Source organism: Meleagris gallopavo, chromosome 8 (assembly GCF_905368555.1).
Source record: "Meleagris gallopavo chromosome 8, MGAL_WU_HG_1.1, whole genome shotgun sequence".
Taxonomy (NCBI): domain Eukaryota; kingdom Metazoa; phylum Chordata; class Aves; order Galliformes; family Phasianidae; genus Meleagris; species Meleagris gallopavo.
This window is the reverse complement of record NC_139411.1, coordinates 7,902,325-7,930,107: the sequence shown is the minus strand read 5'-3', so window position 1 is coordinate 7,930,107 and position 27,783 is coordinate 7,902,325. Positions and strand designations below refer to the sequence as shown.

The window sequence follows — 27,783 nt, the reverse complement described above, 5'->3', positions numbered from 1 at the left end:
GCTACATAAGTAGTAAGATCCATATGGGTGGATTCCTGATCCCACATAGGATTTTATAGGGGTGGCAGGGAACATACAGGAAACTTGCTGTTGGATTTGGATCATCATCCACTTTCTTTCCAGCAGAGAAAAGTGCAGTTATAGTTTTAAATATATTAAAGTATATTTGTAAATCAAGACAGGTTCACGATTAAGGCGATTAAGTTAGATTTTGTATATAAGTATACTTTAAATTTATGCTAAGAGAGAGAGAGAGAGGAGCTGATGTGTGTCTGTTGTGTCCCAGTACAACAGCTGATCAACTATCGTACTATAGGTAGGCTTCATCTATAGATCTTTTGAAAAATTTCCCTAGTAAACAGTGTTTCTTTACTGAGGCTAACTCAGAAGGACTGTTTTCCATAATAACCACTATTGTATCGTAGCGATAGAAGCAACTGGCTCAACAGTGAGAAAAATTAAACAAAAAAAAACAGGCACCTTTCAGCAATTTGAGTGAAGCAACAGAGGAAGCAATTAGTGTCTGTAACAGTCTGCAAGACATGGTTCAGTGCAGTAACCTTACATTTCTTTGGAAATAAATCAGCTTTATTTGGAATAGTTCTTTCCTGCTAATGAAGTTAACTGATTAAATGGTTTTATCTCAGATTCTGAGTCTGCTCACATCTGCTAATTTTTGGCTGCCTCTGTCCCCCATGATACACAAATAAGCACAGGTGACAACGTAAAAACAGAAACATCCTGAGAGGTTTTAGTGAACCTATGTTATTCTTGTGGGTATCCTTTTTCATTTCCATCCATCTTCTCATCTTTCTTTGGAACTAGATTAAGGAGGAAATCTTTCACTGCTTTCTGTGTTGGAACAGCTGTATTTCATCTGATGGTTCCCCCTGTAGGTTTCTCAGTGCTCCTCATTTGCTGATCTTTCAGTTTTTATATGTCTTTTTTGCCAGCATCCTCTCTGAGACCAGTCACACTTCCAGTAACTTTCCTCTTACTTTCTCCAGTTTTCTTTTATTGGTAAACTGAAGTACTGCAGGTTGTAGGTCGGTTTTGACTAGTGTTTCATTGGTCCTGGAATGTTATGCTGTTTTTTCTTAAGCTGCATGTAAGCTGGATTGCTCTTGCCTAACCAGTTTTGTTTTAGCTCCTGTTGGTTTTCTCAGATGTTACCAGCCTTTCAGAGCTCATTTTAGATTTATTTAAGTTTTGCAAATACATGTTTAGCATTTTTAATCAGGCTGGTTATATAATAGGTTTAACATAAGCCTAACCTAGAGGATATCTTAAAAATACAACAAACCAAACTGACTATGGCTGTATCTTTAAGGTCTTGTACATATTCCTGTTCATGACCATTCCTGTACCCCAAAAGGCTCTAGCCACGTTTACAAGCATTTAATGTACACATTTTGGAAATTGTTTGCACTGTTACTGTCAGTTTTTGTTTGAGGTGTCTAAATATCTGGCCAGGCTTATTTCTGTTAGCTTCTTCAGGAGTCTTTTCCTGTCTTTCTGTTTGCTATTCTCCTTCTGAAAACTACTGAACAATATTAAAGTGATCTGCATTTTCAGTATAGAGATACTCCATATCCACTGGAATGGTTTTAAGAGCTCTTCTTAGCAGAGCCACAAAGCTTTAGCATTGTTTTTATTCCCAGTTTATTTTAATCTCTGTCCTGTGCGCTGTTGAGTCATGCTAAAAATATCTTCATTAGACTGCCATTGATCTCCAGCAGAGAATACAGGCACGCTGTGTCTGAGTTCTAGGATAACTTTGCTTTTATTGAATAAGTATATCAGAAATAATAATAATTAAAAAAAAAAAAAAACACAACTCATTTTTAAATTTCATTTTTGTGTGTTTCTTTTCTAGGATTCTCAAATAAGTGCACTGATTTCTCTTGTTAACTTTATTAAGATTTTCCTATTTTAAACTTGCTTTCCCAGCTCAGTACTTAATCCATATTTTGTGCCAAACTGTAGTGTAATTTTGCAGAAATACAGTTTCAGAATTCTTGAAAAATTTTAAAATCAGATTCTTACAAAAAGCTAATTGGAATAACAGCATTTTAATGGAATATTGGGCTAGAGGAAAAATTGCTTGGGCACCACTCTGCTTGGTAGTTTAAAACCAACCAGCCATGCTGGCTGGCCATGTGCCTTCATTTTGTTTTCCAGCCTTGTAAACACATTCCATCTGTGATGTCTAGTCCATGCATGAATAAAATATGAAGCAATTTAATACCACATAATGTGTTGGGGGTTATTCTCTATTCTCAGATGTGAAATGAAACTATTTTAGATTGCATATTGAAATCTTTTGGGTTTTTTTGCTACTCGTTCAGGGCCCTGGCTTTCAGGCAGTAGTGTACAAATAATGTTATTTTCTGTAATGTGGAAAACACCACATTATTTGTGGTCTTTTGTTTATATTGTAGCTATATACTTGGAAGGGGTGGGTGAAAGGAAAAAAGAGTTATCTCTCATTCTGGCATTCTTATACTTGGATTAATTGTGATCATACAAAGCTCATGATCCATCCCAGGCATCAGCCTCATAAGAGCTTGCATGCAGCGAGCAGCTGTGGTTGGATGGCAGAAGTAATTGGAAAGTCTCTGTAGTCCTTTAGCCCATGGCAATTCACCTTTCACAACTCAAATGAAGGGATAAAGGTGATATCTTAATAGCTTTCATTCCTTATCAGCTAAAGCTTCTGTGGCAACAAAGCATACTATCACAAGGCCATTACATTTTACATGAAGTAAATAGTGCACACGTATGCTTGAAACCACATGATCTACTCTAGAGTTTCTGGGCCTGTGTTGCAGACTAGTATAGTATAACTCTCTAAAATGTATTCTTACGTGCTGGTCAGTGCTATGGCTTTTCCTGTAGCATTCAATGTCTGTGAAAACATATTGGAGTGACACAGCAGTGGCATAAACTCACTCTTGTACAGCTGTCACTGCGATCTCTAATTCCTCACAGATGAAAATAACCGTGTCATGGCCATGAAATGTTTTTTTTTGCAATCTATGCTCAAAATTTACAATCTTTGGATAACATTTAGTCCTAACGCTGACTTTTGTTTGTCTGTTTATTTCAGTTAAAGTAATGAAACATATTAAAATTAGTGTTTGATTCCAAATTACTAAATATGATACTAAATATGATAGTGCCTCTGACACAATGAAAAATGACCACCAGAACAGCTTGTATCTCATATTTTCAGTACCTTAATAGTTAATATATGTTCTATATTTAGGAGCAAATGAGATAAAGTATTAAAAAAGCTGTTGAAACAAAGACACGCAGCAATTTATCTGTTGTACTTTTTCTTCTCAGGAAAAAAAAGACATCATCACTCCAGATGGTGGTCTGTATTTTGTCAGTTAAACTGCTGTAGGTTTTGTTGCTAAAATAGCAGTTATGCAGGTCTTTCTGAACATGTTTGTGCCTTGTACTTTCTCTTCTCCTCCGCCTTGACTACATTCCCCAGCAGAGACCAGATTGCTGAAGAGAGACGATTAGACACTGGAAAATGAAAAGCTGTGATCCTGCATCCCTTTATTAGAAAATGAAAGACTTCTGTAGAAAACAGGCAAGGTTAATTTTAGTGTTTCAAATATCCTTCTGTTCCACCTTATATTCATACCCAGGTGTTTAATCAATAAATTGCCAAAGATATGTAAGTAAATACTTTCAGTAATACCTTTCAGAATCAGGATTGCATCTTCAAAAATCTCTTTACTTTTCAGCATCATGTAAAAAAGCTTATTGGTATATGTGAGCACATTTGGAAGTTTCTGCAGGGCTGTTTGGTTTCATTAGACTCCCTGATCTTTACAAACTTCCTTGGAAAATTGAGTACGTAATATGTGCAGGAATTAATAGGAGCCATGGTTTGTAGAGAACAGTCTCTGGAGCAGTCTTACAAAGTCTGTTTTATTGTGTGCATAAAACTAAAACCATCTGTGTGACTTGGTCTTAGCAATATTGTTTGGAGAGCTCTAAATCAAATCCTGAATGGGTAAGATTACGGAAGGCAAGTTTATACTAGAATCTTTCAGGTTGAACCCACTGATGTCCAGTCTTTTCCCCTTCTTAGCATAAAAAGTATTAGCAAGAGGTAAGTTTGTGCTAGCTGTCCTTGTTTCACCAAGATCTGGCTTCTGCAAACAGGCTTTGTTTACAGAAACTGAAGTGAAAATAGCATGTGAAAAGCATAAACTGACTGTGGTCAAAATAGTCCTGCATTTGCATAACTGTGCAGTATTTAAAGGATGCTTGGGTACAGCTACAGACATTTCCTTGAGATTTAAGTCTTTCTCAGACATCTTTGAAGAAGTAGAAGTGTCTACTTCTAGGTTAGAATTAGAAGGTTCTAAATAACATTATTTGTACAGTGGTAGAAAATAATTTTAACTGTCTTGTTACAGTTTTTGGTAAATGGACATTGACATGGACTACGAAAGACCCAACGTTGAAACTATCAAGTGTGTGGTGGTTGGAGACAATGCAGTGGGGAAGACTCGTCTAATTTGTGCAAGAGCATGCAATACAACCTTGACTCAGTATCAGCTGCTGGCAACTCATGTACCAACAGTCTGGGCCATTGATCAGTACCGTGTCTGCCAAGAGGTAAGGACTGCAGGTTTATAGAATAGGGAGTGCATGCTTTGAGGTTGCACTAATATTTACTGGCTAGCCTTTCCCTGTCAAAATGTAACAGTGCACTCAGATTTATTGCGTGTGTGGTCTCTGCTGCAGCCATGGTCTGGAAAGCAAGGAGGGCTGTCATGTCCCTGAGTCTGTCATTCCAAAGTGTGTTGGTTGGTTTGTTTTTTAATTAAAACTATCTTTAGAAGATAAATATACTGATTGTATATTTTATGAAATATAGCATTCACTGATATACTCTTGATGTACTATGTTTTGAATCTCCTTACAAGGCAAATTAGAAATGTACTCGTTTGATGGAGGAGAAGAACATAAGTTGTGCTCTGTTTAGGTCCTTGAACGCTCACGAGATGTTGTGGATGAAGTGAGTGTTTCTCTCAGGCTGTGGGATACGTTTGGGGACCACCACAAAGACAGGCGCTTTGCTTACGGAAGGTAAGTTGATCCAGGCTAAACTTTAAATAGTACTTGTAGTAAAATTTAGAGCATAAACATTTGCAAATCTTGATTTTTGAAAGCAAGGAATTAAAAACAATCAAGGGTATTCCTATTCTTGCCTACTGGAAAGAGGATTATATACCAGAAGGATTAAAAAGAGATAAATATTTTAAAAGCAGTGCAGTTTTACTACACAATATTTCCTTGAAATGCCTGCTAAGCTCTGTCAACAACTGTCCCATTTCAATTTTTAAAGAACATTCCCAAAAATAAGATCATGGTTTTACAAAATTGAACATCAGTATTCCCTGCCTGATTAAGGAGCATATGATGTAATTGCCTACTTAATGCTGAAAGAACAAGCAGAGATACTGGGAACCATTATTAGTATTCATTGGAATATTTCTTGTAACAAAACCTGCCATGTTGATTGAACAGCTCGCATAAATGGACAGCTCACACCAAATGAGCCGAGCCCATTCCATGAAAGGTGAGGTACTTCTGTATGCAGATATAATGACAGCAGACTACCTCTATGGAGCAAATGTTTAGCTGAAGAGGATGGGGTCTGAATAGTTTTGATTTTTCCATAACTAGCGAGGAACAACTAGCAAGTAACTAACAAGAACAAGGTCTCAATCCTCACATATTTTTCTCCTTCTCTAACTTTTTTTTTTTTTTTTAATGACTGGTTGTACCCGTTCAGTTGTATAGTGTCTGTCCTATCTTCAGATTACATTTTGCCAAAACATACTTACTTTTCCCTCACTACACGATGAAACGAGCACCTTTGGGAGATGATGGTCTTATCTTCATCCCTCAGAACCACTGCAGAAGGGTTCTGTGGTTGAATTCAATTGTTAAATTTTCAAAGTACAAAACTATATAGCAGTTGGGACAAACTATCCTTTGCATACAGCCCTGTATTAGTAGTGTGCTTTCATGAATTAGCTTGAATTTTGTTTGTGTCAGGAGCTAAGGTGCAGCACCACAGCAATACATGGGGATAGAACATGTACCATTTGTCAGTAAGGACTGTGTGTGACTTCAAGGTTAGCACTGATTTAATACTCAGTGCTGCTCCAGTATGTGAGTAGATACCATTTTAACATTTGGCAGCATATGAAGCCTACTTTGATAAATTTGGGTGTAACTTAATGGTTCCTCTGACTGTTCCTCTTTGGTGTGGCCTCCTGATATTCTGCAACAGATACTGTGCCACTGAGAAGATTACTAGAGATTACAAGAACAAAATCAGGCATGTTCTGAACTCTGATCCACTGTTTGCTGACAGGATGGGAGAGGGGAAAAACAGCATACTTATTGTCTAATCCTGCAAACACCAAGGAAGACATGAATAAATTAAGATCTTACAGGATTAATCATACAAACACAGGGATTCATATGTGATGGTAGCAGAACTGAGTGTATGTAGAGTCAGGTTTGTTGTACCTGGTCAACTTCAAAAGGCTGTTCTGAAAACTTACTGTGCCATTAATGGTTTTTCTTCTACAAGTCTCATAATAAAGTAAATCACTGGAAACTCTCTTATAAATATAATTTTGGTTCTGAAGTTTCCCAGTCGTAAACAATGATCAGGGACTTGAAAAATATATATGCATACCAGTGTTTTAAGCCAGCTGTTTAACATTTTACCTATTTTAGCATTTCTAAACATTTAACCATTCAAAAAAAAATACTGAATATTCATGTTTATAGGAATTCATTTTAAATAGCATACATTGAGCCACAGTCTACTCATAGTGCAGTCGAATCTTGCAGCGAACAGTTTATACTAAACTGCTCCAGGCTACACCTAGAGGTACTCAGTGTCAGACTGTCTGAAAGGTTCTTTAATGAGATATTCCTTCAATTCCCTACAAAACCATTTTATGCATGTGCTCCTTGTGCAAGGGAAGGTTTATTTCAGCCGAGCACTCAGCCAAGACCTCTAATTGTTCTAAACATGGTGTAACAAGAACCAGCAGGTCATTAATTCACTTGCTGCACGTTGGAAAAGATTGTTCCATACAGTTTTGCAAAATGCTACATAAATAGATATGCTATAAATGACAGGGCAAACAGTTAAGAGGACTTGCGGCAAAGATAAATCCTTCTTAATTCTTTATTTTTCAGATAGAAGCATTAAAGAAGATTGGCAAAAGGACTGTTTTTTAACTATGTTTGTGTGTGTGAGAGAGGAAGAAATAAACATATTTCAATACCACTGAGGATGGAATGGTTAATATTTATAGTGTCATCCTTTAAAATGAAAGTGTGGGGAGTGAGATCAGTCTGTGCTCTACTGTGTGGTGTTTAGTATAGTAATCACAATCCTACAGGAGCTTTGGGAAACAGATCCTGGCAGATTACAGGAGGAAAAGGGAGGTTGTAATGATTTACCAGTGTCCCTGGGAGGCACAAAACTGCGTGTTTGAAGACAAGAAAACATCTTTACACTTCTTTCAATTTGTCAGGATTCACTATCTATCCTTCTTCCAATTTTTTTTTGGACAGAAAATCCAATGATTTTGAATACATGTCAACTTGTTGCTGTGTTCAAATTAATTCTAAAAGCAGAACAGGAAAAAGATTGGCTTGCACTCTTTTTCCCCTCATGTAAACATATTCCAACACAGTTTGATTAATAACCTACAAAGTTTTTTTTATATATGCAGCTCTAGTATGTGTAAGCACAAGCACAGAGCTCATTTGTGAAATCAAGAGTTAATTCAGTCTTGATCAAATATTTGTTCTCAATACTACGAGTGTGGTTTGTCAGCTAGTGTAGCCAGGATGACTTATTTACTTGCAACTTAAGTATGAGCTGTAGACCAAACAAAATCTGTTCATACAGATTGGGCAGCAAACGGCTTTTTCCTCGTGACTTACAAATGTGAATGAGCCTTTCTGTGAAACTACTGACAGAGCTTCTTAAAATATGTTCATAGTATTACCTCTGTTCTGAATGGACTTCATAATCTTTGTTGATATTGTATGTACACAGAGGTACACATGAATTCATCTTTTCCTCTATGGTTACAGGTTTCTTAACAGTTTACTTCCATGTAATTGAATCCATAGAAACACACATTTTGATCACTGCTGAAATGAGTCCATAAGAAAAAGCGTTTATCACCGATAAGTTGAAGATTTTTGCCAATCTGTTTAAGCTGGGTTTTGTTGCTGCTGTTTTTTTGGTTTTCTTAAAAAGCAGCGATGACAGTGTTTCTCTAACAACATAGCCCAGGTAACTTTGACGTAAAATGTTATTTGAGTTCAGGAAATTTGGCAAGATTAGAGTGAAGTGGGTGTCTTCATTGTGTGCAGCTGTGCCTTTAGTTAGATCAGTCAGATCATCTGTTACTTGCTGTCTGAGCTGAAGTTGGGAATGAACCAGCAGCTCCTCTGCTTTGTTCAGAGGAGTAAGATTTCAGAAATGCTTTGAAAAAACCCACACTTTTCACAGGACAAGGAATTCTGCTATTTTTATATTAGAATAATGATCCTATTTGCACATACCTTTTACTGGTCTCTTACTGGCGGAGGTTGGAGGGAGACTGCAGAGATGCATCTTTGCAGTAGTAGCACTTAGAAGAGTTTTTTGCTCTACTGACAGAGTCAGCTGGTAGAGAATCCACCTGTTTCCAGATATGTATTTTATTTTGCTTTAATTGCTTACTTCTGGAGAGTTTAGCTGCCACAAAAAAAAAAAAAATGACACGCTGTATCTTCAAATCATCTTCAATTACCAACATTTTGAGTCTTTCCTGTGCTTTACAGTGGTTTATAGACTATTCAGGTCCGTCATCAAGTAGTTCTGAAGTACTATAAGAAAATTTTGATATTTGATGCAAAATATTTTTCCTTTTGAATTGGTCACCCCCGAGAAACACTATAATAAGTAGAGTTTCATAGATCACATTCTCAAGAGATTTTCTTTTGATATGGAGTATATATGCACTATTTTTTTTCATTATGTACACTAACATTTCAGATGTTTCCACTCAATCAATGTGTAAGTATTTGCTTTATGTACTTAAAGCAGTAAAATCAGTGCAGATCTATTACTTGTCTTCTCTGCATGCTGCCATGGCTCCATACTGTGAATAGAAAGAGCTTGGAATTGTGGTTAGGAGTCCTTCTTTCCTTGAAAGTATGTGTACCTAATGAACTTTCAGTGAGGTCTGAGGCTCTGTTTGACATACAGTAGAGAAAAACTTCTAATGTTCCAAAGTTTTCAAGTCTTACTTGACTGGGGTGAAAAAGTATGTAGCTAATATTATTTGCTATATTACACAGCTTTCCTTTTTTCCCTTGTTCTCATAAATCACTGTCTGGGGGAGGGAATGGGAAGAAGGTATTTGGGCTCTATCCTAAGGACAGCAGTACAAAAGCAAAATCTTTCAGAAGTGCTGAACTTGATAACTGACTCTGCAGAAATGTAGATCTCTGTGAATTATTTCTTTGTGAATATCTATTGGGTAGAGTTCTGCTTTAAAGTTCTTAGTCTGAATTTCCTTATGCATATATCAAGATACACAAACCACTTGCACAACCACGTATAAATATTTTAAGTGTATTTCACTTACCAATAACTTCTTGAAATCAACTTGCAAGTTTAAACTTCCTGACAACTGTACTTGTTTTTTATGTTTTTTTTGTCGTGTGCTTTATTTTTTTAAGTAATAAATGATTTTGGTGACAGCCCAAAAAAAGCAAAAAAAAAAAAAGTTTTTATTTTTCTCTCCAGAGAATAAAAGTCTGTCTAACATCTGTTAATGTTCAATTTTCATGTCTTCCATGACTTCGGAAGTTACTCCCATAGTGGATGCAAACCAGACTCTGTAATTCTCTCCTCTGCTCTAGACTTTTGCCTCTCTTTGTCCTGGGCTTTCTACTGTTGCCTTTCATTAGCACTTATAAAAAATCATCATTTATATGAATGTTAGGATCTAGCTTTGGATCTTCATTTTTCTGTTTGCTTTCTATACTCACACCCATTCCTTACCTTTAGGGGTTTTTTTCCTTCTAAATTTCATTGGTTCAAATAGTATTTCAGCAAAATCTCTTCTTACCTCCCTCAGACTTGGTATTGTTTCTAATGGAGCAGTAGTTCCTGGTATTTTTTAAGAGGATGATGTGGGAGTAAATAAGAGGTTCATTTGTTCTTGCCTTTATTTTGCTGCAGTTTCCTTGACAGAAGTTGCTGGGGTGTCCATAGACAAATAGCATGTAGTTCTAATCTGCAAGCTGCCTACTTACAGAAAATATAACAGAAAATAACAAAATAAGCATACAAATCTAATCTTTCCCTCTGTGTCTGTTTTGTTCATCGTTTTGTGAGTTTACATTGTTTAATCTTCCATCCAAAGGCAGCATTCAGTTGACAAAAACATTACTATCTAAATCCTTGTTAGTCCCTTTTTTATGGTATTACTGGCTTTTTTTTTTTTTTTTTTCCATCCTTCTCCCTTGATTTGGTGTTCAAGCTTTGTGTCTTACTTTTATAAACATTGATTTTGCAAATTAAGAATTTCAGACTCCAATTATCTATAATTCTATTTATCATGGAATTTTTATTCCCCTGTTAGGAATGAAGTAATCAATATCTGCTCCTCTGGATGTGCTTAGTATGTATTTTGGATGTGTAAAGTGCAAACATACCATATTCCAAGGAGAATTTTACTGAGTTGAAAACTGGCAAAGTTTGGCCTAGAATACTACTAAGGTAGTTTGCAGACAGCCTGTTCCATCTGCACATTTCTGTGTGGCACTAAGATGGTATTTTTCTTATGCAAATGATGAACCAGACTTATGGTTAAATTTACTTCTTAAAGCCAACAATAAAATGAACCAAATCCCCAGGCTTTCTGAGAAGTACTTTAAATTAAAAATAAAATTGCTTTCCCCGTTACATTGTTCCAGACCACTTCACCATTCTTTTTAGCACTACTGCTGCTCAGACATTTGAACACTAAGAACAGCTCTTGCAGGTTTCTGCTATGGAGGATAAGTATCTTAATTCTTCATGATATCAAACCACTTTTTGCCATTCACTGCACATGCATCACTACTTTTTCCATAAGTATCTCAAAGGAAATAGAGATTTTATAAACGCTTACAGTTAAGAATGATGTATTATTTGTAAAGAATGTATGGGAAAATCTTCCACTTTTCAACCACAGCCTTGAAATATACAGCTTTCCTAAGGTAGCTTTATCATCTTATGACTTTTGTTTCTTACTAAAAATGATGTTACAGAAATTTTAGCAATAGATCTGCATGCTACTCATCACAAAATCTGAATATATTTCAGGGCATTTTGACAGTTTCGCACATTACACCAGTACTTAAGAAGCTTCACTGCTGTCGGTAAAGTACAGAACTAATTGATTCTCTTGCTCACGTCCAGGGCATTGCATGGTCTTGCCCTGCCTTACCTGGATACCTTCAGTTCTTCACATGCTAGGCACCCCCTGCATATAGTTTTCCTCTTGTCTCCTCTGCTTTGAGTGTATGCACATAAGTCCTGTTTTTTCAGGTCATTTTGTTATGCTCATGAGTCACTTAATGAATTTCTTCTCATTTCATGTGATGGCTGCAACTGCATTTACTAAAAACTGAGTTCTACTGAAAACATTATCAGTCTTGCTTATAGCTGATTGCATAATGGTTGTGGGTTTTTATTTTTGTTTTTTTGCAGCTCTGTGAGATGCATGTATGACAAAATGTTGTATAATCAAGTGAATCTCTTTCTTCAAAGGATTGATGTAGAGATACAGAAGGATTTTGTTGTGCCATAAACGAGATTCTGGATTTAATTTGTAGTCTTCTACGGGCTGAATCTACTGTGTTTGCAGTTGATGTGTACAGTCAGGCTGTCCTACAATCTTTTCATTCATGTGGCTGAAAGTCTATGCAGTGTCCAATTCTGTCTCAAATTGGGTACATTTAGCTGTGGCACGGTCCTCTGAGGAACTCCAAGGCAAAATTATGGGACGTGTAGGGAAAAAAAAAAATGAGGGCAGAAGGAGCAAAAGCAAAACAACATTTTCTTGATAAATCAACCTGTAAAGATAAAGGTAAAATCAAGAGTCTAGCTGTTTGAATGAACTTCTGCAATATAGCTTGCTCTTCAAAATTCTAAGAATAGACTCTCTTTGTATCTTCTCAGAGAATGCTGATATCTAGATACAGGGGAAAAAAAATCTAGTCTGTTCTTAAAGTTTCATTTGAATAAATAGATGTAACAGCCTTCTTGTCAAACAAAATATAACTTGTCTATCCTTAAAATGATTCTGTCAGATTTGTCTCTTGAGTCTCAATTAAGCTCTCTAAAACAAATGCATACTTCTAACTTGTCTTCTAGAAAGACAAAAAGATAGCACTGCAATACAGTTCAGCCTTTCTCCTGCCTTCTTTCCTACTCCTTGCATTTATTTCCAGATCAGATGCATCTCCTCTTCACATTCTGTATTCCTCAGCTTTATTTCTTCCCCTTTCCAAACCAAACAGTATTATTCCATGATATTCCATGACTGTATGACAGACGATACCCCATAAATGTAACCAGCAGTTCTTGCATGCAAGTTCTTCCCACTATCTTGTAAATTACAAACTAGAGGGAACTTCTTCATAAGTAATGCAGCATATACATTTCAGAAAGCACCCTCTTTCTTTAATGAGCCATAAATCCACATTAGAGTATCTGCAGCTATCACCATAGTTTATAACTCCAGTTTTCGACTAAAAAATGATAAACTTTTAAGCACACTTGCCATAGAATTTATGAGATGCCATTTAATATCACAGTTTCCTTGAAATTTTATCTAAAATAAAGGTATTAGTTAAGATGAAATCATGTAGTAGTTTGTCACTGAGAGATGGCTCAGCAGCATGATGTGCAGCTATATCTGCAGTGCACCTCGTTACACAGCTCAGGAGTATACATAGCATGTAAGCAGATGAGTCTTCAAAAATCCCAGTCCCAAACCAGTTCAATACTCCGTTACAGAAAGCAGCCTTCTATAGAAAACATTACTTTATCTGCTGCTTCTAACAGCTCTTTTGGAATGGCTTGTCACATGGCTAATATACTGCCTTTTCTCCCCCACCTTGGGAGTTTCTGATAGTAGCAATTACTGAGAAACTTCAGATGGGTGCAGTAGTTACCTGTAGCTTGACTGCTGCCGAACCATGAGGCTGCTAATTTAAAACTGTCTTGTCTTTTTGCTGTAGTACTTGCTTTTCTGCAGTGACTTGCACTGCTGTCTCTACAGTATCTAAGTTCATATCTCAGACACTAGGAGCTCCCACGTACATGTCCCGTGTAGCAGCACACCATGTACTAATTCCTGCCACAGATGTGGTGCTCCAGAGGCATTTTTTTTTTCCTTCTCTGAAGTTTAAAATAGCTTTCATACCTTATCCTCCGTAGCAGAAACCTGCAAGAGCTGTTCTTAGTGTTCAAATGTCTGAGCAGCAGTAATGCTAAAAAGAATGGTGAAGTAGCTGCTTTCATGAAAAGTTCTTCTTATTCATGTTCAAACATGTACCACTGAATGCATTGAAGCAATACTACGTTTGTGTGCATCTCAGAATGTTTATGACCTACTTTCTTTGTCCATAGAAGTCTCTTATAAGTTGTCCATAGCTGTGTTTAGAGCAAGCTGGGCACACATCAGATGTAAATGTTTTGCAGTAAGAATTATTTCCCCAACCACACGTCTTCACTGGGTCTGGTCTGCTGAGTGATCTGGGGCTTTCCTGGCCAAGGAAACAGGTTGGCCCTGGCTTGTCGCGGGAGCCCAGCTCTGTGGCCATCCCAGCACTGGGCAGTACAAGCGCTGGGGGCAGCCGTTGTCATCTCCTGCCTAGGAGCTCCTGCAGAGTTCTCTTTACTTCTGGTTTCAGAGATGTGTATCCTGTGGTTTGTAGAGTCAGGAAGGCTGAGTACTCATGGCTGCAATTACTTGGCTTAGGTGTCAGTTTCTGAAAATCACAAGACAGACTGTTCAGTTATAGTTAGAGCTGGCCTGACAGCCAACTCTTCCTGCTCTGGCAATTCTGATCATCTTAAATTAAGCAATTGAGCAGATCAGAATACGTCTAACAGATTTTTCACTGTAGCTACACATTGATTCCTCCTTCCTGGAATTTAAGCAAATTTCTCCTGGAGTCTAGGTTTTATTCTTATGTGACCTTGAATAGAGCAAGTTTAAATTTGATTGGTGTTTGCTTCAGTTACATAGAAGACCCGTGTTTTGACTACTTACCTCTCTCTATTTAGCAGATAACATTCCAATTTGAAAAATGGCTTGTCTCTAAATATGACAGATGTGTTGTAGTTTATATAAGGTACAGATCTGGAGCTGGTGCATTTCTCCTGCATGAAAGTTACGCTCGCAGCAGTACCTGCTCTGTTGCAGCTATTTTTAGAAGCAGCCCCGCTGGGTATGTCTGTGCCCTCAGTGTAATGTAGAGAGCAGCAGTACTGAAGAGCTATTCCATTATTTAGAAGGCAAATGCTAAGATTCATTGTTCCTTCTGTATCTATTATGCAAACTATGGACACAACATATTGTGCTAAATTAAAGAGAACTGAGGTAGACGTAGTATTGCTGAGGTTATTCTGCTATCAGCTCTGTATTAACAAGTCCCCTCTACCACCCCCGATGTTCCTTTCCCCCAGTCTTTTCTTAGAGTTTCAATGCAACGTTGCTATTTTAATTTTTGTTGCTCTTGTTTTTCTTTCATGAGAGATCCAGGAGTGTGAAAACTGCTTTATAAATCCCATCCTAGTTTATAAATAAAGGAATTGCCCCAGGATAGGAATGCTCCGAGACAAGTACTCAAGCACTTCTCACCAGTAGGGTGCTAGGTCTGGCAAGTGGTTTGGTGGCTGAACTCCCAACTTTAATCCTCATGTTTGTTCTTTAGAAAGTGGTTTTATTTACTGAAATATTTTGTCTTTTCTTAAAACTTGTAAAAGCTCTCAAATGTTTTTGTGCTTGCACTGATTTAAGGTACTGTCTTGTTCTGTGCAGTATTGCCCTTGTTTTTATAATACTCATTTTTGCTTGTATTGTGGAAGTGATCATTGCTGTAAATTCTGTGGCAATTAATCCTTTTAACAGGTTATTTATTAAAGATGTTGGAAGCACTGCTGTACAAAGTGCATTGCAGAGGATACAGCCCCACTATCTAAAAGAATGCAGTAAAGTTATTCCTCTAAACAACTCAGAAACTGTCTGCTGGTGTGGCTTTTCTGGAGTTCTTTGTAACTCCTTTCTAATTCCTGAGCACCAGTGATCTTTGAATTGCACTCAGGTATCCAGTCAGCAAGTAATGACAGCCTGTGGACAACTGCAGTGTAAAAGTAGAAAATGGCAAGTTCTACCTCCCTTCTTAGTGCTCTGTTTATACGTGCAGAGATCATCTCTCTGCATACAGGGCCAGTGCTTCCTAAGTATGTGGCTTTGTGCTCCCATGCTTTTGTGATTAAATGCACAGCTTCTATAAAACCTTTGCATGAACAACATGTGTTCTCTTATTGGGTGTCAGTGTGTTTTTCAAAGCACAGAGTGGAATAGCTTCAAGCAGGAGTGATGAAAACAGGTGTGAAGTTGCAGTGGAAAGTGTGCATGTTGGGTTTTAATTGGTATCTTCATGTTCCCTTTCTAGGTCTGATGTAGTTGTTCTCTGCTTTTCAATTGCTAATCCTAATTCCCTGAATCATGTGAAAACGATGTGGTATCAAGAAATCAAGCACTTCTGTCCTCGTACACCTGTCATTCTGGTGGGCTGCCAACTAGATCTCCGCTATGCAGATCTTGAGGCTGTTAACAGAGCCAGACGGCCCTTGGCAAGGTAAAGTTTAAACAAGAATAGGAATTTAAAATGTAAATCAAATTTAATAACTTCCAAAGAGAAAAAGCAGAGCATGACATTTCCCTCCTCCCTTTTTTTTTTTTTTTTTTTTGGTAAAATTATAATTTGTAATTCTGTTGTTTTGGCTCATTACTTCTTTAACACACACAGTTATTGCATGTTTCCAACAATATTTTTGCTCATTGGACATCCAAACTTGGATGAGTGCCTGGACACTAATATAATGTAGATAATAATGATTGCTGGGGGCTTTCATATATCTTTCTCCATCTGTTTTAAGTACTATTTTAAACAGATAGGTTCTATTCATGTATCTTAATTTTCAATGGGCTTTTCTTTTCTAAACATAATCCTAGATCATGCCAGAAAATAAGTGCTCCAAATTAAACTGGAGATTGAGAGAGTTAGGAGTTCCTGTAGAGAAGCTTTGCTTTTCCCAGATACAAAAGAAAAACAACAACATTCACATCTTGCTTCTAGTTTTTCCACTTTATAAGAATTTGAATGATACCAGATTCATGAATAGTATCTGTGAAAATATAGTTAAAGCGTCTATTGTGACCTGTTACCATAAAAAGGCTGAATTAATATTACATGGGCTCTTATACAACTTTACCTTAAGTTCAAATTCTTGTCTTGCAAGGTTTGTTTTTTAGAAAGATTACCTTTTTGTGTGGGTGAGCTGGGTTTTCTTGTGGACTCTTTAAAAGGAAATATTTTTCAAAACTCAAAATTATTCTAATCTTTCCTTATGATTTCATTATTAATGAAGTTTGAATTAGGACTCTGCATGTCTAGCACAGACTTTGCCACCTGAACTGATTATTAGCTGGCAACAGCAGTGAACTGTTGTCTGGAACATGTTACATCTGTGCCAGGTTGTGTCTGTCCAATATGGTATGCAGTGTTGAGGTCATATCTTCTGGATTTTTTTGTTGGGAAACTGGATCCCAGCCCGGATTTGTTTCTGATTTGCTGTATCGTGTACTAAAGCTGCTCTGGAAATTTATGAGATCCTACAGAATGCATCTGAACCCAAACTGGGGCCTCTCTCTTCACGTGTTTATTCTTTTGCAATTTTGTCATAGGCTGCTATGGTTTTCTTAAAAAAGCATAAGCCTAAGAAATATTTCTCTCTTTTTATTTAGCTGTATTTGAGGCATTTCTCTGTCATTTTCTCTGTCTGACAGTTTCCCATTGAACTTGAAGGATGTATACAAAGAAAGATGCTGGTTGAACAGCTGAGTAGAAGAGGATTTGGGGAGGCTTTTATTTAAACAGTGGGAGTCATAAAGCTCTCCTTTCAGCTCTTCCTACTTAAAATTTCTCATCAATAGAGAGAAAACTTGCTCCATCTTGTGAAAATGATTTTGTATATATTTTTAGTAGCATACTTACTTATAAAGACATCACTGAACTTGAGCAGAATTACATGTGTTATTCTAAAACTCTCTGGTATAGTGGTTGTAGATTCCCAAAGGGTTTTGTGCACTTATTTTTATGCAACGGATTTGTTTGAATTATATTTGTCTCACAATTGATGCTGTGACATTTTGCAAAAATCTGTTCTTTCTGGAGTAACTCTGTAGTGATCATAGTGTGAGGAAGTCTGTCTTTGTTTAACCCTAGGCCGATAAAAAGAGGAGACATTTTGCCACCTGAAAAAGGCAGAGAGGTTGCCAAGGAGCTTGGGATACCGTATTACGAAACCAGTGTATTTGACCAATTTGGAATTAAAGATGTGTTTGACAATGCAATTAGAGCTGCCCTGATCTCCAGAAGACATCTGCAGTTCTGGAAATCTCATTTGAAGAAGGTCCAAAAACCTTTGCTTCAGGCTCCATTCCTACCTCCAAAAGCCCCTCCTCCAGTTATCAAAATTCCTGAATGCCCTGTACCGAGCGTGAACGAAGCTGGCTATTTACTGGACAGCCCTCTGTGCGCAGATGTGATGTTTGTTCTCCAGGAGCAGGACTGCATCTTTGCTCACAAAATTTACCTAGCTACCTCCTCTTCAAAGTTTTATGACCTTTTCTTAATGGAATGTGAGGAAAGTTCAAACTTGGATGAAACACAGTGCAATAAAGAAAATACAAGTAAAGATGTTCTGACAAGTCACCTTGAGACAAATTATGACAGTGATGAGATATCCTTGAAATCTGTTGATGTTAAAATTCCTGCACCAGAAAGTACTGATTCTTTGAACACGCTCAAACCCGAACCTGGTGAAACAATTTTTGCAGCAAGATCTCTGTCGTCCTGGGGTAAGGGGTTTGTTAGTGTGCATAAGGAAATGCAAGTGAATCCTGTCTCAAATAGGATGTGTCCTGTAACTGTGGTAAAAATGGATTCCTCTGTGCAGGCTGGACCTTTTAAAACTGTTCTGCAGTTTTTGTACACAGGGCAACTGGATGAAAATGAAAAAGATCTCACAAGACTGGCTCAGATTGCTGAGATCTTAGAAGTATTTGATTTGCGAATGATGGTGGAGAATATTATGAATAAAGAAGCCTTCATGAATCAAGAGATTACTAAAGCATTTCATGTCAGAAAAGCTAATCGGATTAAAGAGTGCCTTTGCAAAGGGACGTTCTCTGGTGAGTAAATACACACTTTAACAGGCAAAGTATCAATTCTCTTACTCATGTTACCTTCTCTTCACATACTTCAAAAGCTTACATTGTTCTGAGAGAAGAGATGAGAACAAAGTTAGTGTTACTCGTGGCCAGCTTTGTCAGCTTGGGATTCTGCAGTTTAACTTCTTCAGATCTATACAGAAGCTTTTAAATAAGTGGCTGAATTTTCCCAAGTGTTGAACAGCCAGCATCTCCCTTTTAAGTGAGGCTTTAAGGTTTTATTTTTACTTAACTGTGTAAAACCCTAGGGTTATCTTGGAGGAGAGAGAGGAGTTCTTGCTTAACAGTGTGTAATTGATACATGCATTCTTGAGGCACTTTCGCTTTAGACACAGACTTGCAGCATGCCTGTTTCTTTGTTCCTATGGCAGATGTGACATTTAAATTGGATGATGGAACCATAAATGCCCACAAGCCACTACTGATCTGTAGCTGTGAATGGATGTCTGCAATGTTTGGAGGATCATTTATTGAAAGCTTGAACAGTGAGGTATTTGTCCACTTTTTAATAGTGTTTGGTGGATATTGGGCAATGGAAGCGTCATTCTGTAGCTACTTGAATGGTTACAGTAATCCTTGGAAAGATTCTTTGTATTTTCCATGAAGAAAAGGGATGCTTTTCTTTTTAAGGCATTAAATTACAGCGCCTAGGAGGATGACATATTTTCTGCAAGGCATGAGACTTCCTCAAAATGTGCTTAAAGCCTAAAATCCTGTTTAAAATATTTAATATTGAAAAAATTAATTATGAATGTCTAATTTCTTTTAAATAAGTTTTAAAGATGTGTGAATACGTATTTATTCAAGTAAAAACATTTTGAAGAATACTTGGGGCAGGAGACATTGATATTAAAGGAAAAAATATTTTAAAATTTAGAATGTTAAGCTAGAAATGAGAGCTGGCTTCACAGTACTTTGGCAGAAAGCTAAACTCTAATTCTCTACTGTGTCGTCGTATTCTCTTGAGTAAAACAGCTATAGAGTATAAAAGATCTCAAAGCGTTGAATTAAGATTTTTTTAGTAGAAACTGTATATTTTCAGATGTATTCATGGTCTACTTTTTGAGTTCTAAACACTCCGCTAGCATTTTTTTCCACGTATCTTACTGTACCTAGAATTTGATCTGGGGTTTTGTTGGTTCTTGTTATAATTTTCTTCGTCCATTCTATCATGAAACTCTTACAAAGAGTTCAGGTATTTTGTATTTAATATTCTGGAAGGTTGTGTTCTACTTAGATTTTTCTTGATTTTTCTAATACAGCTGTAAACAATTCCTTGCCTGGAGGCGTGCTGTACAAGTAGTTCATTTAAAAAGAAAACAAAGCAACGTAGTTTGATTGTAGTAAGCAACATTTGGCAATGAAGAATACACATTTATTTTCTACCACCTATTTTTAATGATAAACTTAAGTTTTAGCTCATCTTTCGCATTTAAAATATTTAGCTTCCACTTTGTAAGTTTAAAGAGTTCAGTAATGAATTTGGAAGTTTTTAAGTACATGTAGATATGAATTTAATTTTCTTCTCCAAATGGTTTACAAAAACAAAATTACCTACTTTTTACTTATTACTTTTCTGTACTTGAGGCACAACATTCAATAAATTAATTCATTGAATTTACTGTTCTCTGCATTAACAAAGTATGATAATAATGAATGAGTTTTACAATTAGGTCTTACTTGGAGAACTGAACATTTCCCAGAGCCCCTGATACACATAAGAGTATGCTTTAGCTATAACAAATCTGAGTTTGAATGCCACCCATCCAGCTGACTGAAAAATTTCCAAGCCCCCAGAGTTAATTGCTAGCTACGTGACAATGATTAATTCAGTTCTAGCAAGAATTACGTACTGACTGCTTTCGAGCAGATTAAGTTATGTTTAATTCCTCGCCATATTTTTACTATTCTTTTCTACTCTGCATTTCTATTTTTTTACTAAAAGATTTTCAGAATACCATAGTGCATTCTTCAGTGCCAGCATCTATTGAATTGTGCAGATGTAAATTACAAACTTCTGATTAGAGAGATCAGCTAGCTTGGGCTAGCACAACCAGCACAACCTCAAGACCCACAAGAATCGGTTTTACTGTGGGAGAAAGACCACGTATGCAAACTGCAGTTGAGATGCTACAGTGGTAGGTTACAGTGAAATTTTCTATTTCTCCTTCCTCTTCTTTTAAGGCAGTTCCATGGTGACAAGGATTTAGGGTTGTGCTGGTGAAAAATTAAATAGCATTTGTCTCAGTGTAGAGACTTTTATGGCACAGTAGTTACACTGATGTACGTGTGTGGCAGAAAAGGTTTGCATTTTCTTTGCCTCATTTCTTCAGTTCTCAGTCCTTTCCCAACTGTCATTTACTTGGATAATTTGGCTATTTTGAAACAAACTGAGAAGGTTTGGGGGTTTTTTGTTGGTTGTGGCTTTTTGTTTGTTTGTTTTTGTTGTTGTTGTTGTTGTTTTTGTGTGTGTGTATGTATGGTTTGTTTTTTTCTGATTTGGTGATTGCGCCTTTTTTTGCTGGTTGGCTGATTGCTTGCTTTCTTATCCTTTGGTTTCTGTTATTCTCAGATTTCCCAGAATATCCCTTGCTAGTAACAGATAGACTGTATTCCTTAAGAAATCTACTGAGGGAATTTTGGCATGGGAAGTGCTCAGCTTCTAACAAAGCTGTCCATTTGCAGGCTAGAAAGCATTGTGCAGATTCACTGTTAGATGTGGAGCCAATTCCAGTAAATTGGTAGAATTGTCTGCATTCAACCTGACAAAAGGTCTGACTCTGGAGGTAAACTTGCCAGTTGGCAGCTTATTGAATTTTAATGGCAAATTCCTTTTTTGAAAAATATTTTCCTTATATTTCTAAGATGACTTGAGAAAAAGGGACAGTCCTGCAAAGTGGCAAAAATGATATATGACCCTTATATTAAAAATCCTCAATTATTGGAGTTTTTGGGGTTTTTTTAATGTCTTTTCCAGGTAGTTCTGCCCAACATAAACAAGACTTCCATGCAAGCTGTTTTAGATTACTTGTACACCAAGCAATTATCCTCCACTCAAGATCTGGACATACTTGAGTTAATCGCATTGGCAAATAGGTTTTGCCTTCCTCACCTGGTTGCTCTAGCAGGTAAGGACCTGTGACCACGTCCAATGCAGTGTCTTCTGCAACAGTTTAAACATGTCTTAATGATTTTAGAATGCACACGATTTTTTCACATCAAAGAAGATATTCTTTTTCCATGAAAGGAAAATTATAGTACAACTTCATGTTTTCTCTTATGAAAATGTACTTGTCTTCCTCTTGCCTTTTGCAGTTTTGTGCAAAACCAGCTCGTTGAAGCATTTTGTGCTTTAAAAATGGGAAGAGTGAACCTTCTCTTTAGCCTTGATGCAATGTCTATGGTTTATAGTATCCATTCTGTAGTTAATAATTTACCTGAAAATAGGATGGACCCTGAACTTTTTGTTATGTAATAGATGAAGTGCTCCATTATAAATTTCTGTTCAAAGAGGGTAACACTTTGTTCATGAATTTTTTAGAAATACTATATCTCTTTTCACTGCCCAGGTGGGAGTTGGATATTTTGGTATACACACGGGTATTCAACCTTCATTTCACTATGAAACTCATCTACCATATATTTAGAGAAAAATGACAGAATAGGTTACTATTCTGGTTTTAAAATAAAGTCCATTCATACCCCAAACCACTGGGATATGTTTTTCTTTGTGTGTAACTTGACATTATTATGAAGACATGGCCAAGGCCAAAACTGTCAGAGATGCTTGAAGCAAAGGTTACATGAGTTAATAGGAAAAAAAATTTTGCAAATTCTAACCACGTACCAAATCCTAGCTCTCTTGCAGTTGTGCATCAGGAATGCATGCCTTGTCTACATTGGTTGTGACAGAACAAGTCTTTATTGCCTGATAATTCTTACAAGTAGTTGAAGCATAAGCATATATTTACTATTAAGAATATTTTGTTCTATTTAATTCTTGTTGAAATAATTTTGAGCCCAAAGGCTCTTGCCAGCAGCTTAATCCACGAGAGCCAAATCAGCTCACATCCCAGTAAACACTCCAGCCTCTAAAATGTTTATGCTTCTAGGAAAGGGTTAAGGAGAATCTCCTGAGGTAACTTTTGAAGGTGAGCCCACATTTAGACCCGCAGAAGCAACTAATCTGAGAGGGCCTGAAGTGAATTTTTCTTTATTAGTGCTGTCAGTTTGCTGTTGCCAAAAACTTGGCTATTGTTTGTACTACCCAAAAAAGACAGCTGATGTATTTTTCTAATTTATATTGAAGTTTGCACCTATCCATTCTGCCAGAAGGAGACAGGTGGCTGCTGAATTTTATACTTCTATGAGTGATTAATAGTTGCAGGCTCATTTTCTGTAAGAAAGAGATAACAATTATATGTGAAAACAGAAATGAATTATTTCAGTTGAGGCGAAGAGGCAAATACTGGTATGGACTGTCCTTTACTGTAGCAATAGAGTTCATACCAGCGATGCAGAATCTTCAGCCATAACTGTGAAGGCCAGAATTTGACTTTGCTCAGATGTGAAGTTGCTCAGGCTACCTAAGTGAATATGCCACTTACACAATGCTAGAGCTAACACTGGAAGGAGGCAGAATGTGGCTTCTTGAATCTTTGTTACTGCTGGATGATCTGACCTTGAGACTGTTTCCCATGTGAGTAATGGGTTTTCTCCTGTAACAGAGCAGCATGCAGTACAAGAGCTGACCAAAGCCTCCATGAGTGGCATTGCAATAGATGGAGATGTACTGTCCTGTTTAGAATTGGCTCAGGTTAGTGCACACTGTTCTTTAAAGATATTCTTGCCAACTGTAGCACTTGTTTTAGCTCTCTTTGTTCTGACTATTACACTTAAGAAACTCAAAGTCCTTAGTTCTGAGAGCAACTGACAATAAAACTGAGTCTTATTTTCTATTGTAAAGAAGGTTTTTACGTTAGTTCACAGATGAAATATCTATGAAAGTAAACTGGAGGTAGTTTTGTTTCAAATACAAGTTTTATTTTTTCTTGATCATTGAGCTTCCAAGCTCTTTATTTTCATGGCTATGTTGTAATGTAATGGAGCAGTTTAGCAATGGTAACTGGTAGTTGGGTTCCTCTTTGTTTAGTTCCAGTAAATATTTAGATCTGTAGTGTAGCAGCAAAAGTTTTTATATTTTTAAACTTAATGCCTAGACTAGCTACTCAGAGCCAGTCTTCTGATAGTTCAGAGCATGTACAAATATTACTTCTTCTTGTTCAGAATATTTCAATGTTTGCTGAGTCCCAGAAACCAAGACTGAACCCTTTTCAAGAAAAAGGCAGCTTACTTCACTTAATTTTATGAAGGGTGTTTTTTGTTTCCTTGCTTGAAGACAGAATTAGGAAGTTTAACTGCTGTTAGGATATCCTCACTGCCCTGTGTGTGCAACTGCAATGTGTTTATAACCTGAGGTCATGGTAGACAATTGAAACACATGCAGTGAAGGTTGATTTGCATCCTAGCTGTTTCTTCCTTATGACTGTAGGAAGCTTTTACTAGGTGTTGTATTGAGCTTTCATTAATGCTTGAATTCTGTCAGTGAAGCTAGGCTTACAGAAAGTTACTTCAGAGCAGGCTTTGTAATAACTCATTGGTACAAACATAATGGAAAAGTCAGGTCCAGCATGCCTGAGGTTCAAGGGAACTAAATGCAATTTGAGAGATGCTGTGCATACTAAACAACTATTTATAAGCCTTTTGGGCCACCATTTGCTCCAGCAGAGAATTCTGACAAGGGCTAGAACATCTAGAGGGGAATTCAGCCTCAAAAGCTTCCCTGTGCTCTTGTGAGAGTGCTGCCAGGTACAACTCACTGGGGAATCACACTAGCTTTGGTTCTTAGTTGGGACTGCAGAATGAACAATAACCTCAGCAAACTGAATAAGCTTCTTGTTTTTCTTTACAGTTTCACAACGCTAACCAGCTGGCAGCTTGGTGCTTGCACTACATCTGCACCAATTACAACAGTGTTTGCTCCAAATTCCGCAAGGAGATCAAAGCTAAATCTTCAGGTATGGGCAGCAACACTTCTCCATTTTCATGAGGCCACTCCTTCTTTCTCTTCTTCTGATCCAGTCAACACAAAGATAGTTCAGGTGTGAAACTGAACATCTGCACAATTACATGTAGCATTTTTACATTCTACATTAATTTTTACATTAATTTCTAAAGAAGGGTCATAGTCATTAGCCTGATTCCTAGGCAAACATGATGTTCTTTGCCTATTTCAGAGATGCTAAAAGAAAAAGCTATTTACAGGCGTCACAATTAAAGACAGGCTCTATAAAGGTCTTGCATTTTTACACTTTGGTGGTCTGAGAATTCTCACATGTGGCTGCTTTCAAATTCTTTTCACACTGTAAGTAATGCACATCAGGAAACTAGGGGAATTTCTGATAAGCTAGCTAACACAGAGACTGGATAAATGCTTAGTTGTGTAGCTTTCTGCAAACAAGGCATTTCTGGGATCTGTGTGATTTACTGGCTGGTTTGTGCTTTGTTTCTTTTTAATCAGATAATCAAGAATATTTTGAGAGGCATCGCTGGCCACCTGTGTGGTATTTAAAAGAAGAAGATCACTACCAACGGGTTAAGAAAGAAAGAGAAAAGGAAGATTTTGCACTGAATAAACACCATTCAAGGCGGAAGTGGTGCTTCTGGAATTCCTCTGCTGTAGTTGCCTGAACAGAACACATAACTGGAAATTCATAGCCAGTGTCAGAAGTTAGTCTTATTGTTAGAAATAAGATGCAGTACGAGTTTTCAGGAAACTTTGTTCCACATCTGTGCATTTATTACTGCTAGGGTCAAAAGCACAAGCCCACCGAAAGTGAGCCTGGAGCAGCTCCTCAAAGTCATATGTATATTTTTGGCTAATAAGAAGACAAATGTCTACCCTTATTACCTTTCTTTTTATATAAAAAATAATAATAGAGCATTAATGTTTCAGTCTCCAATTGGGAAATATTTTTATACTGTCTAGTATACTGCCTAGTATTTTGTTCAGATAAAATTGTGGATTATCATTTTATTTTACAGACCACAAAACCATGTAGCAGCTTTGTATTAGATTTTAACTATTTTTACTATACGAGTACAGTGAAATAGACAATCCTCAGTCATCAGAAACAGCTTTTAGAGTATCTCATAAAAAGTCATCTTAGGAAAAAAAAAAATCAAGATGCCTAGTATAAATGTTGGTTTTGTTATTTTTTTAAAACTAAGTACTGTGCATTTGGTAATATAATTAGATGGGTATTTCTCCTTTCTATAGTAAAAAGTTAGAATGAGATCCAATAACTGCAAGATACGGAGTGCTTGATCTTTGCTCAGCTGAATAATAGGCAATATAATTACCTGTTCAACTGCAGGCAAATGTATTTCTAATATTTGCCCTGTAAGTGCAAATAATTATGACTACGTGAGCCATGTGAAATGTAGTGATTCTAAGCATTCAGAGGTTTTAAGTGTCTAGATCAAAGAGGATATTTCTAAAACCATTTAGAAGGGCTTATTAATTTATATCTTTATAAGTATGGATCTGAATAGAGAAAGCAGTTATACTGCTTGCATTTGAAGTACTGCACAGCAGCTACCTTGTTCATTGTGATCTTAACCATGCAGCCATTCCTCATGCCGAATTCCATTTTACTTCAGTGCAAGCAAATGAAAGGGCTGCAAAAACAACTAAGTTATCTACTATTATAACCTTTTGTAAGTGAAGAATGATCTTCACACACTATCACTTCAATTTAATCGAAATTGTTTTGTAGCTTTTTCCCTGGTAGAACTCAAAGTGTTAGGGTTTGAGTAGGTCACGTATTTCCTCTGGAAATATTCTCAGAAAGCTGGGGGCAAAATGAAGGCAGAAAGGAAGGAATTCCTCAAAAACAACGTGAGAAAAAAAGAAAAGGCCTCCAGTGTTTTCAGATACGCTGTGTGTTTATGACTTTTTATCAACCATTGCTCTAAAGCTGCGGTGTTATACTAGATTATATAAGAATGAAGCATTTTTAAAAGACCAAAAGTAAAATATATAGATTGTAGAACATACATGTGCAACTCTGCACAGTGTCTCAGGCACAATTCTGTAACTAAGTTAGGTATTGTATATTAGGTTTGTTAATATTTTTTGTGCTGGTGTCTCAGCATACCAATGTGAAAAGCTGTTTATGTTTTTATTTTCTGTATTCACAGGTAAGGCAGTGCAGTCACGCCCCCATGCTGTAGGTCAGGACAGGCTTTGGACCGAAAGCCATATACACCTCTACTTATTTAGGTTCCAGTTGGAATAATTCTGGGCACATGCTACCGCAGGGTGGTAGAAGCTGCCTAGCAGGGAAAGAGATGCTGCTCTACAGACTTTTATAAGGCAAGCAAGCAACAGATTCCTATCCCTATAAAAGATTCATCACCATACGGTGATAAAGAAGGGCTATAAATGATAGTTGCAAACACTGTCTCCTTAATTCTTGGTCGGTGATGATGGAAATTACGGAGAAGAAAGAATGAGAAAAGATGTGTGAAGGCAAAGATGAGATAAGTATCTGTTGTCATAAAACATTAGCCATTTTGAGTAAGTATTACTACTAGGTTTTACACAACCAAAGCTACTGTATGATTGTAATCTTGCCAAACTAATGGATATATAAGTGAACCTGAGGTATATGCAATAAAATCCAGTTGTGCTAGTTATCAGCTACTATAACCAAGTGGCTGGTTCATTTGGTTAATGCTGTCTATGGCCTTTAATCTTGGTGGTTACTTTGTGTTTTTTATTTTGCAAAGAAGTCAATAAAACTGTTTAGTTACAAATGGTCTCTCAGCTTTTTTTAAGAAGCTTTCTAAATTCCTGAAAAGTCTGCCATGCTTTTTGGAGCTACTTGTAAGCATTTGGCTTCGGTATCATTCAGTGATATTTGCTGGGCTGGTATTTGCATGACATATTCAGATTTATGGTTGGGAATGTGACAGGGTAGTTCTCTAGTGTTTGTATGTGTTAGGAATGCAGGAAGGTTGGCAGGAAGGTTGGTACTTGTCATTTACTGTTCAACAGGATAACAAAAAA

The 27,783-nt window shown here is 36.9% G+C and overlaps 1 protein-coding gene across 6 annotated transcripts in view; it reads left to right on the top strand.

Moving 5' to 3' along the window:
- Positions 1 to 27,530, top strand: part of RHOBTB1 (Rho related BTB domain containing 1) — a 49,581-nt gene extending 22,051 nt beyond the window's left edge. For 2 of the 6 annotated variants that reach the window (XM_085229223.1, XM_085229224.1), the window contains 9 exons: positions 4,443 to 4,644; positions 5,015 to 5,118; positions 15,808 to 15,993; positions 17,644 to 18,611; positions 19,022 to 19,140; positions 21,628 to 21,778; positions 23,378 to 23,466; positions 24,622 to 24,727; positions 25,231 to 27,530. In XM_085229223.1, the coding sequence (XP_085085349.1) occupies positions 4,453 to 4,644; positions 5,015 to 5,118; positions 15,808 to 15,993; positions 17,644 to 18,611; positions 19,022 to 19,140; positions 21,628 to 21,778; positions 23,378 to 23,466; positions 24,622 to 24,727; positions 25,231 to 25,400 (2,085 nt within the window). In that variant the 5' untranslated portion in view covers positions 4,443 to 4,452 and the 3' untranslated portion in view covers positions 25,401 to 27,530. Of the gene's footprint in view, positions 1 to 3,502; positions 3,605 to 4,442; positions 4,645 to 5,014; positions 5,119 to 15,807; positions 15,994 to 17,643; positions 18,612 to 19,021; positions 19,141 to 21,627; positions 21,779 to 23,377; positions 23,467 to 24,621; positions 24,728 to 25,230 lie in introns of all 6 variants that reach the window. The other 4 variants (XM_085229225.1, XR_014884632.1, XM_085229226.1 and 1 more) reach the window with 4 other exon arrangements.
- Positions 27,531 to 27,783: the final 253 nt, after the last annotated feature.